Source organism: Charadrius vociferus, unplaced genomic scaffold, assembly GCF_000708025.1.
Source record: "Charadrius vociferus isolate BGI_N301 unplaced genomic scaffold, ASM70802v2 scaffold14, whole genome shotgun sequence".
In the NCBI taxonomy this organism is placed as follows: domain Eukaryota; kingdom Metazoa; phylum Chordata; class Aves; order Charadriiformes; family Charadriidae; genus Charadrius; species Charadrius vociferus.
The window spans coordinates 6534104-6546334 of record NW_009648876.1 but is presented as its reverse complement, the minus strand read 5'-3'; the positions used below and the strand labels follow the sequence as shown (position 1 = coordinate 6546334).

General features: G+C 36.8%; 1 protein-coding gene across 1 annotated transcript in view; it reads right to left on the bottom strand.

The window, feature by feature from the left end:
• NPAS3 (neuronal PAS domain protein 3) overlaps positions 1-12231 on the bottom strand; it is a 675200-nt gene that overhangs the window by 48041 nt on the left and 614928 nt on the right. Inside the window, exon 8 of the mRNA XM_009887006.1 lies at positions 11360-11478. Coding sequence (XP_009885308.1) covers positions 11360-11478 — 119 coding nt within the window. The remainder of the gene's footprint in view (positions 1-11359; positions 11479-12231) is intronic.

Genomic DNA, 12231 nt, shown 5'->3' with positions numbered 1-12231 from the left:
CTAGAATCCTGTTGCTCTAATTATTTGCAGTGTATATTACTCTTCATACATCCTCTAAATTAAAAAAAAAAAAAAAAGACCAGCAGTAGACCAAGAATAGATTTCAAATTTAGAAAATATTGCCAAAAAACTTAGGCAGATACACTCTTTTCCAAGTACATTTGCATAGAGTCACTGATGTGCTGTATTGTTTGGTTTAGGACAGAAAATTATACAAAGACTAGAATTATAACTGAATATGTCTGCACAAAGAAAAGGGAAATGGGGGTGGGAATGGGAGCTTCTAATGTGCTATCACAAACAAAAGTTGAAAAAATATTTTTTAAAACTGATGAAACAGACCTTGGCTATGTCCTTTTAATGGCAAGCAATTCACACAGCAATGTGCACAAGAAGTTCAGAGAGAATAAAATACCTATCCATAAAAAGTGAAATAAAACCTGTAACCCTCTTCAGTGAAACCTCTTCAGAGCTCAAGAACTCTTTATGCAATCTGTATGGATTCCCAGTAAAGGCTCCAATATGAAGTTTGTAAGAAAATTACCAGTTCTTGTAATACACTTAGCGTTTTCATTTGTTTGGGGTCTTTTGCATGAATTTTAAATAATGGAGAAAATAAAGATAATTCTGCTCTCCCAAGCTTATTCTCAGATACTGATTATTTTCCTTTAAGCAGGCACAAAATTCTTGGTTCTAAGGAGGGACAGCCAAAAAATATAGCAGTAACAATTAACATTTCTTATTTCATACTGGTTATAGATGCATTAAGGTATATAAGCTCCAGGGTCAGTATAAGCCTTGCTCAGCTTTCTTTAAAAGCATTGGGAGTAATAAAGACTTCCATTTTATCTTCAGTGAAATAATACTGCTGAAATATCACCTCATTTTTGATGTCAGCAGTGATTTCTTTTTACCTCCATGATGTCAAATGGGAATTATTATTATTAGAACGACGGTTTCCTAATGATGCTGTAAAAAGGAGAAACTGAAACTCTTCCGACCAAACATCTATATTCTGCCTTCTCCATAAGGTAGAGCAGACAGGCTCAACTAAACACCATTCTTCCGCTAGTATCAGTGCATTAAACAGACAAATCAAGGGCATGCTTAAACAGTAGAAACAGAAGCATAATGGCTTATTTGGTTATAGAGTGGTGTATATGCACTCTGGACAATAGAGAAAAAGGACATTTATACTATAGGAACCCTCTCTGGGAAACACAGCCTGAAATACTCATGATAAATTTTCTGTTCTAGAAGGTAAAAACAGCAAATCAACTGTACAGGTCACTGTACAGTAGTCATCGCACCAAGTTAAGTCAACAGCTACAGGGAACGAAAGCCTCGTGTGATGGTCCTTGTTTGACTACTGGCTTCACGTGTGGCACTACTGGTGATGGACACATCACTGAAATGCTCTGTGCCTTTGTTCTCCCATTCTGTCAAATGAACAGGTACAGAGGAACCTTGCTTCATATAACAGCAACTTATACTAAAAAATTTGTCTTTTGAGTAAATGATGGGCCTTGAACCTTATGCAACCACCTACTCATGTAGAAAGTTAGTGAAGAGCAGCTGCAAAGTGGTACTATCTGAGTAAGCGAATGGAGCATTTTGATATGCTAATACTTTCACTTTGGTCCAAAGATAAAGAGCTACAGTGCATAATGATTCCCTGCAATTTTTACATGTTCACTAGTTGATTAAGCTTGGAGGTATTTAGGTTGGAGAAATCTATAGTGGATATGCAAAAATATTAATCAAATTGGAAAAAAAAGTCTTTTTATTAAGTTTGTTTGTTTTGAAATGAGAACGGCAAAGTTTGCAAGGAGCCAAGCCAGCTGCCAGCCCAGGGAGCGGATGCCACCAGCCCTGCTCCTCTCCCACAAGTAGGTGGCAGGAACAGCAGCCTCAGGCAGCTCCCCTGGGCTAAATCTAAGGGGCAGGAAAATGTGGGTTTTTTTTCTGCTGGTGCATTGCTTTTTGTTTCTGAGGAAAAGGATTTTGAACTAGCTCTTCTACAGACAGTGGTAAACCAGTTGAGGGCAGGAGTTCATCTTTTTCTGGATTTTCTGTGAAGGTTCTGCTAAACTTCACACTATCTGATCTGAGAACTTTTTCATTTGGCATCTCCTTTTGCCCATTCAGGGCAACCATCAAAACAAAGGAAGTACCAGCCTGAGAAAATGAAGTGTGATGTGCTGGAACGCAGAGATGATTTGACAATATTCATGCACTAAGAAGAAAGGCTTGAGGATGAAGTACAGCACGTAATCACAGTTGGCTCTGATACAAACAGCCATTGTTATCTTTGGCAAGCTACTTGATCTCTTGGTATGTCAGCACTTTCCACCCTCACAGAAGTGTTGCAAAAGTACATTCATTAATATAAATAACATTATAAGAAACAGGAAAAAGCCAATAAAACATAATGCTTTGTAAAGGTAAGAACCTGCACAAAAAGTCAAAGTTTAAAAAACAAAAAAGTAAAAGAAAGTTTAAAAAACGTGCAAATTATGGGTTAAAAATAAACGAGAAGTAAAGATGCTTTTCCGAGTTCATGATGAGGTGAAATCATAATTCATTGCTTATCTCATTGTTGCACAATGCAAATAAATTAATGCAGTTATTATATCGCTAAGAATATATGAAGAGCAGGGAGCAGGAAGAAAAGGAACTTTTAAAATGATTCAGTTTAACAGGACAAAGAAACAACCTGATCCTTATGAATTGTGGGCAGCTAACATTTCAGCATGCGTTGAATACAAGAATTAATGATAAAGGAAAAATTACAGGGAAGTAATTCATAATAACAATATTTAAATAACATTTTAAATATTTCCAGCTGTTTGTAAAAGATATTTTCTCTACTGCTTTTTAAATTTCAAAGAACACGTGACTAAAAATTTACTAATGAGACCCAACTTGTGTAGCTGGTATGTAAAATGTGCTGTAATGCCTTAGATATTCAAGAGAACATGCATGGTGGCCTTTGCTTTGTGGACTGAATGGGAGACAGGCGATAACCCACAGCTTTACCTCCTTGAGTGCAACAACTACGCTTTTTCCTGGTGTCTGTTACTTATGCATGAATGATACATTCAAAAGGAACTTCTGCTTGCCCATTAATACAGCCTGTGACAGACCACAGTGTAATAAAAGCAATGTCTGAGTGTAGGTTCCGCGTTTGTGGAACAACTTTATTACTAGAAGATATTTTTGTTTAGAATTTTCATGCAGTTCTTCAAGGAAGTACTTATTTGCAGAGGCAACAGTGAAAAATACTCTCTTGCAAAAATGTGGTCTTCTCCCTCTAGTTAACCCATCACAGTTCTACAAAAGCTAAATACACGTTTGCGTAAGATGTCAGGATTAAACCCTTATGACTATCAATTCAAGACATATTTTCCATTCAGCAGCTATTGATTTCGTGTTACCAGATCAAGACAATATGCAATGAGAAACAAATTTTCTTAAATGCAAAATTCACTGCAATGCAAGTTTAAAACCTTCCACTCAGTTTCACCTTAGTTTTGAATTTCACAGTCAATAAAGTTTTACCAGTGGAAAGATGATACTGCTTTTGTAAGTATCTGCTGAAGAGCAGGAAGATGTAACCAATATTAAGCTAATGTAGATGACTACTACATTTGTTCAATTTATGAGCTTACTGTCTTCTAAGCATACTTTGGCCAAAAACTTTGAGCTGTTGGAAGTGGTAGAGATAATGAAAAAAGCTATTTGTGTCTGCATATGCACATCTAATACAATGTTTACATTACAAAAAGGAGGTGGGCCAAAATATCTGCTGGAAGCAGTTACAATACAGCCAAGTGGAGCAAAGATGTTGGCAGCAGCATCTGTCTGTCCTAGAGCAAATTCTGGCTGCTGATTCTTCACTGTGTGGTTTTCTTTGCTCCTAAATAAGGCATATTCCCAATCATTAATGATAGATAAGCAGTGGCAGGCAACATTGGTGGATAACTTCAGAAAACAGTGGACTGAAGACCTCTCTTTTTCAGTAGGCATTCCCACCTGGGAGCATGATACCTTTCTCCCAGTGTGTAATAGGAGGTATTTTCTGGTTCCCACTCTGGTGGGATCTCATTGTTCTCATCCCACTCATTGATCTCTGTTTATTAACACTGCAATGAGTCTTACACTGCATTATTAGCTCACACATCTAGATAATTAGTGCTACTTATGAAAGTGCAACCAACATTTTGTATCTCTATGCCTCAACAACTCTTGGTTCTTGAAAGAATACCAGATTGGGCTTGGAGCTGATATCTGTCTATTTTGAATATTTTATTACATATCAGAGTAACTCTTGATCTCATAGTTTTCTTTCCCTGTTATATCCACTGACTCTTAATAAAGGTAGCTCCAGAATTATGCTGCTTAAAGATCAGAATCAAAGGCAATTTGCTGCTAATTTGGTGATAATATTATCTTTTTATATCACTTATTCTTTGATAACAGAATTTATTAAAAATGAACATCTCCCAGAAAGCAATCTGTGTGTGCTCAATTTTATGTTTTCTTCCCTTCCAGAATCCAGTTTCTGATTTCCCATTTACACAGTTTGGAATCCACTGCAACAAAACCACAACTCTAAAGCTGTATGAACATTTAAGACAATATTTGAGGAGAAACACATTCTGATACAGGTGTCAGGAATACTATAGCTGCAGTCATCATGAGGAATGATCAAAGCTTGAATCTTTCTTTACAAGAAGACTGCTATTAAAAAGGCCTTTTATATAATACTAACCGGTTAGTTTCATTAGTGCTACTGCAATCATGAATGCCTAACATACATTCATGTCTCCAGATGGTAGAACAGTGCTATAAATCCTGTTTAAAAGATGCTCAGCCCTGAAAATGTTTTTCAAGAAGGTGGATTTAGTAGCTGCTGGACACTTAAAAAATTGTTTAATGTATTTAGATGTTGAGTGTGAACCAAGTTTTTCCAGACAGCTCTCCTAATAGAATCTCACAGCTCTATAGCAAGGCATAAAATGAACTCTGGTCTTCTTAATCCTGTTGCAGACCATCTTTTCTTGAACCGTATCTTTATATCTACAAGTAGATACTTCATAAGACTCAGATTGGCCCATTAGTATTTTGTTCTTTTATAAGTAATGCTGCATCTTTACTAGCTAAGAGACTTCCTTTTGACTAAAAGGTCATCGATTTACATGGGTGAATTCTCGATCAGTTCTTTCTCTCTGACAAATTACCTTTAAGTCTTCCCAGTGCTGAAAAGTCTGGGGAATGCATGTGCTGACATTTAGAAAACTCTTCACATAATGTTTCCTGATGTTGGTTTCTTATTCCTTCTTCACTCAATTAAGGAGGTGTGGCAGTAGCCATGTGATGAAATACTAAATTCTGCAGTTTTCTTTCTTCCTACAGAGAAAGGTCAGGATACCTTTCTGGGACAGAGTAAAATGCTTGACAGAAAAGATTTCAAGGGGGGAAAATATTAGAGGAGGAGAAAAGAATTTAGGCCAAGATGGAAAGTGGGATATGTGAATTCCCTCAGGCTGAGGAGGGAATTAAATCTGACTCTAACATAGCCCACATACGAGAAACGTACTAATCATTAGACTATTATGCAAAAACCAGCTGCCTTCTCTTTCTTCCTCCTTCTAATCCCCTGAAATAGAAGGTGGTTATCTGCCATGTTCTTAACCATCCCATGATATATTGGGTCCTTAAAGTGATTTTGGAATAGGGATGTCTTGTTTCTGAATTCCAGGTGAATCTTTCACTTATGTGGGAAACAATTATTTCCATTTTGGATTGAATCAAGAGAATGGCATTATGAAGCAAGTACAATGGCATAATTTTGTTTTTCTAACAGATTTTTTCTCTCTCTTGTCCTCTTGGAATAAGGAATCTAAATTCTGCCAAAAACTGCACTTACTTCAAGTGCACAACTGAGATTTTCAAATCTTGCCCAACTCTTCAAGTTCTTCTAAAAAAATAAAAAATATTAATTTTAAATTGTGTATAAAAGCAGAAATAGTGCGAAAAAGGCTGATAATAGAACTGTGATGGACATAAAATTTCAACAAGAAATTTAGATTTCCATCTTCAAAATCTGTATGATTTTAAGTGCAAAATCTGAGACCACAGTCACAGAAAATGTTTAATTTTAAGCAAGTTTGTGGAAAGATACCATTGCGCAAAACAAAAATATGAGTTCATGTAGACTACAAGGACTAATTTGTGAACATACTTTTATGGAGTTTTAAATATTATTTAAAATATTTTGATATATAGCAACTGATGTATGAGGCATAGCTAAGCAAATTTGAATCCTCCATTACTGAAATGCAGACATTAGACATGCAACAAAACATCAAAATGTCTAAACTGAACTTGCTAAACCAAATTTTTTATATACCACATTACTTTTTTTTAATGCAGTATCTCCACTGGTACTTCAGATTATGCTGTTAGGTTTAACAGTCCTCTGTGACTTAATAAGTAATGATAACTTTGCTCCCTTCATTGCAATTTGGTCAGTTTTTTAAGCTTGCTTACTTTCCACAATTCTCTTGCGTTTGAAGAACACCAGAGAGAAAAACAGGTGTAAATACCCGCTCTTGGCATTGATAAGAGCTGTGATTCTGTAAAGCAGCAATGCAGGGCTTACACTTGTATCCAGTGCTAACACTTCTGTCCCATATTAAAGGACTTCAGAACTCCTGAAAGTCATATACAAACAGCTGAAACAAAGTCCATTTCATTCATCTCCAAAGACTATGTATACGCTTTTCCATAATACCAAGGCACTTTTCAAAGACACCAAGGCCTCACTTCGAGGCAGAAATATCTGAATAACCTAGGAAATATTTCTTTTCTCAATAATACAGGCTCAAAAGTCTAAGGTTGCAAATAAGGTTTTGCTCTGAGCATGACAGCTGCTATATTTACTTCCAGTTACTGGAGAGTTTGCAGTAGACTCATTGCCATGTAACCTCAATGACTTCGATGTTTTAATGACATGGAGATTGTTTCTTGTTGACACTGAATGGGCCAAAGCAGGCATCCAGGTAGCACAGCAGATCGAAAGTACCACTCCAAGTAGGAAGGTACAGCTTGAAGGATTTTTAAGATGCCCTTAACTCTGCTGATGGATCACCAAGAAAGTTGATTGCCAGCTTCTTGGGACACAGAGAGGCAACAGATGTTAGTTATACCAAATAGAGAGATTGCCACAGTTACAGTAAAAGTACAACGGAATCTCCTCATATTTGCTCATCAACCTCTGTAATAGCTTATCATGAGAGGGCTACTCCATAAAACAGTAGAGGAATATGAACAGATATATACAAAAACACCTGATGAGCTGATGAACAGGAAACTACTGGCAACTACTGGCTCTGATGGTGTTCAATGCTTTGACTACTTCTTCGTCCCATTAGTAATGCATTAATTACTGGTCAAGAGACCAGTATCAGGCCCTAAAGGTTTGAACAAAAAAATCCCAGCACAATCTGACATGAAAGTAAACATGACAAAACAGTAACAGGATAATACAGGGGAGTAGGAAAGGTATCACTGGACTTGAACAGAGTAGTTTTCAATTAAAATTAGCTTTGACATATGCCTGAGCAAGTCGGACAGTAGAAACACTGAAGGTAGGATAACTGTTAGGTGGACACAATTGTGACCCTCAAATGGAGGAAAACAAATGAAAAAGGAGATAAAATGGAGAGAACAAAAATCCAAATTAAATACAAAACTATCTTTTATTGATGAAAAAAAATGAAAAAAGGAAGGTGTGGTACATTTTCGGCAGAGAAAAGCACTAAGTATCTGCATCGTGTATCTTTGACAGCAACTGTAATGGTAATTCATTCTGAGTTTTGCAGTGAATGGAATTATCTTTTTTTTTCTTTTTATTTGTTTTCAATGTGTTTCAGCAGCTGACTACATTTTATGTGACTTTTTTTTTTTAAGATTGTAGATTTACTCATTGAAAACTGAATGGCTTTCTAGCACTCTGTAAACTCTTTTTCTGTAAGCTTTGAGCCTAAGAATATTAAGAATGGGGAAATCCAATTCAATGAAGGTGCTGGGGAACAAGGAAAGAAAAGGAGAAGGGAGGAATAATCATGTAACCACTTTCCCATTTCAGACTTTTAAGGTAATATAATTCATGGAAAAAAAAGCAATTACCTCCATCTTTACATATAATTCAGGACTAACTAAATCAGTCCAGGAAGGGACTATAAACAGGGTTCATCTCACGTCAGAACAGTCTGGAACAGGGTCTCTTTGCGGTATACATATGTCTACGTTTATCAGTGTGATTTTTGTTCCAACATCTCCTTTGATAGAAAATTAGTCCTGACTAGATCAACCCAAATGATTAATCAATCTCATTCTCTGACTGTTTTCAATTTTATGTGATTTTCCTGAGGCAGGGTTCATTCATTCTGAAAATTGGCTAAGCATCTTGTGGACCACCTCAATCATTTGCTATCTAAAGAAAACATTCATCAGCAGTCCTCAAAGCAGAGGAAAAATGGAGATGTGGTTCTGAGCTCAGTAAGAGTTTGGAATGAGGCACAACCACTTCACAAAGATGAAAAATTTTGTCACTGCTGGAGGATTGAATCCACAGGGAGCTGAATACCTTTGACAGAGCTAAAACCTGACTCACATAAGACACGGACTTTGCAGCAGACTGCTCCTGATGAATGTTAGTATGCTGATTCAGGAGGGTTACCCACCCACAATGACACAAGAGCTCAAGGGAAGCTGTTAGCCAGGAGCTCTTGCTTTTTGCAGAGGGAAAAATCAGTGCTCTCTGGTATTCTGAAGGTGTGAGATAGCTGCTCCTGAGTCAGCCTTCTCCACCAGGATTTCCCGCAGGAACTCTTCTGCACATGACCCCAGCTGGCGCAGTGTTTCCTGATTAAGTGTTGGAGGTCTTCTAGGGACCTCTGACGCAGAACTTGGCCAGCTATTCCCATGAGTTTTGTCATTATGACGTAACTATTCTTCCCTTTGATACTTCCGTATAGCTGTACATCCATAAGGCTCGTGGATCTTTCTTAATTTTAATAAAATACATACCTGAACAAATTCTAGAAGCTTTAAGTTTGTTCTAATATTGGACCTCTAGAAATCAATGAATAAATTGGTAACATTCCTGAAAGTGTGAGCAACATTCACTATAGCAGTTGAGGTTTATTATGCTGAGAATGTGATGTTTAAGCAAAGCAGTTCTTAACACTCGGTCAAAAAGACATTCACGTGATCCAACTCTTCTAAAATGAATACACAATTTTTCTGGGGCTTGCTGAGGCTGTGGATAATTATCTATTCTATAGAGTGCCAATAACCATGCTTTTAAAAAACTGTCAAAGTATAATTAATATGGCTGGACACAGCTGAATTCAGCCAAATGCTGTCAGTTACAAAATCCCTGAAAACATCAAAAAGCAGCAGAACTATACCTCTCTATTTATACCTGCCTAGGACTTGCACACTGTTTATGCATTTTTACTCATGCTGACTTGCTGATGCCTCTTGGAAAAATTTGGAAAAAACCAAATGTTTTATTTACAGACAGCTTTGTCTACTACCATACTTTTTACTCATTCTTAGTATCTAGGAAAAGCAGGCTAAAAAAATTATATCTGATCTTTCAAAATTCATTCTGCTCTACCTGTGACATCTCAGTTACGGTTTTCAGTGTTTCTCTGAGGCATCAGCAGGTCTAAAAGAGAAATTAAATTGTATTTTTATGATAGACATTACAGCGTCTTTCTTTTGAGTAAAGGGTCCGCTGTGAACGTCAAAAGCTGTATTGTAATGAGTAAAAACCCCACCTTCTGAAGCCCGCCCATTCTAGATATGTCCTATTCTGGTGCTGGACAAACATTAGATTGTCAGGAGTCCAAGAAGAGAGAATGACAAAGTCACTCACATGTCTACCTTTTGTTCTCACCTACATCTGGCAAAAAAATGTCAGACTACAAAATCCACAGATGAATTCTCTATTTTTTCCCATTATTATTGCAGGAAAAATATCCAGCAAAGCAAGTTCTCTGCCAATCTAACTTTGACCTAGCCTGGTTGGACCATGTCTAATCATAAAAATTACTATAATTTCAATGACCTGATCATTCATTCATTCATTCGCCTTCCTCCTCCTGAGACTGCCAGTACACTTCTCTGTCTTGATACCTTCTGAGACCTGTAAAGCGGTCAGCACAAACAACGACTGAGTGCATTCTTTCAGGTGTTGACAATTAAGCAGTACAAAGATCAAAACCTGTGGTGCCTTAAGAAATCCCTGATTTGGACCTAAACTTCCATTAGCAACTACTTTAATCATCTGGACCGAGAAGTCATCCAACAGAAGGACTCCGTCATTTGCTATAAAGAAGACATTTCTACCAGATTTTTACCACTCAGGCAGACTACCTCGATGCTATATTCACAGAGAGACAATTTTTGGGTAAAAGTGAGTTGTGGAATTTTAATTCAAAGCTCCTCTAAATCTTCTCCTGAAAACTGAAAAAAATTGCTTGTGAAAGTTTTCCAATGAACATTGACAAGCAACTTCTTTAAATACACATGCATTCTCAGACTTACTTTCTCGCACCACTCTTTTATCTTGTATAATACTTAATGGATGACATATTTCATTCCACAAGTTGACAATGTTAAAAATGTGCTATTCCTTCTAGTTTTAGTATACTGCAAAGCCACTGATAGCTACAGGCACTATGAGCGATATATGACTGAAGAAAAATGAGATTACAGCTGATAAGGAACAAGAGACTTTCATATCTTAAAAGAGTCTGAAATCCAGCAAATATGATCCCTAGCAGCAGATGCCCCTCAGACAGACAATGAAAGAAAAATGGTGGAAAAGTACTCATTGTGGCTTGTTGTTTCCTTCAGCCAGAACAGCAGCAAAATTAAATAGCTCTAACATACTGTCTGCATGAAGAAATCCTGCCTCTCTGGGAAAGACATAACACAAAGTCTAACAAAATGAGCAGTAATTTTCCACTATGGAAAAAGTCATGTTACTCTGACACACCTTCATTGGTAGAATATACCTTTACTCTGGAAGTGTTGCTCTTTTGAAAGCTATCGTGCTGTTATCATCAATGTTTATTGTAATAAGGGTCAATTTAATGAAGGTGTAGTACCAAAGCCAAACCTCAGGCTGGAAATATTCTATTAATGATTCTTTAACAAAAGGAATGAGACATATGCAAATGAAATAGCTCCTTTCTCTGTCTATTAATGTGTCCCTGGAACATGAATGAACATAATTTAAAGATGTCACTATTTCATGCTACAGTGCAACCCTTACCTTGTATCCTGACGATTTGATGTGCACTCCTCGCTTGGTCAGTGTAGATTTCATTCGGATGAAAAAAGAGCGCTCTAGAGTGTTGTCAGTGGTTAGTAAACTGGGGCTTGTAGATTCCACTAGGGAATAGAAAAAATACATATACACATAATTTAGATTTTATACATCCCCTCTAAGCTATTTTTCAGGTGCAATCCTTGAACTCACTAAAAATAAATGACTGATGGATGCTAAGAGTGTTGTAATCAATTTACCTCGTTTAGAAAATGTTTACTTAGCAAAAAAAAAAAATTTGAAAAATATATGTATACTCAGTAAGTCTCATTTTCAAGTTATTTTTCCCATAGAATTTTTAACAGAGATTTGCCTCATTAACTCTTTCTTGCACAATTTTGTTATGATGGGAGTTATTTTGTTAGGGTTTTAAAATACATGCTGGTTTAAAAACTGGGGAGTTCTTCAGTATTTTGTGAAAGGCAAAGTCTCTCTGAGGTAGCAATTCTGCCTGCTGAAATAGGCTGCTAATTCCGCAGGCTTTTATTCCCTAGCCTCCACTCCTCTCTTGCAGTGATACCTAGGGTGAGTCACTGCTGGTTTTGAGTGCCTTGGTTTCCCCATTACTGAGGGTCAATTATTATCAATAAAGCACTGAACAGCCTGAAGGCAAAAATGCTCAACTAAATGACACATTATTATTATTGTTGTTGTTGTTGTTATCATGATCACAGTTGTTAATTATTGGTGACTAATTTGTCACTAATGAAATGTCTTTGTAGTCCAATTGAAGAGATATTTCCTGTTTGAAATAATAGCTCTCACCTGTGCCTCTCACTCCCTCAACTTCAACCACTTAAAATAGTAAATGAATACTC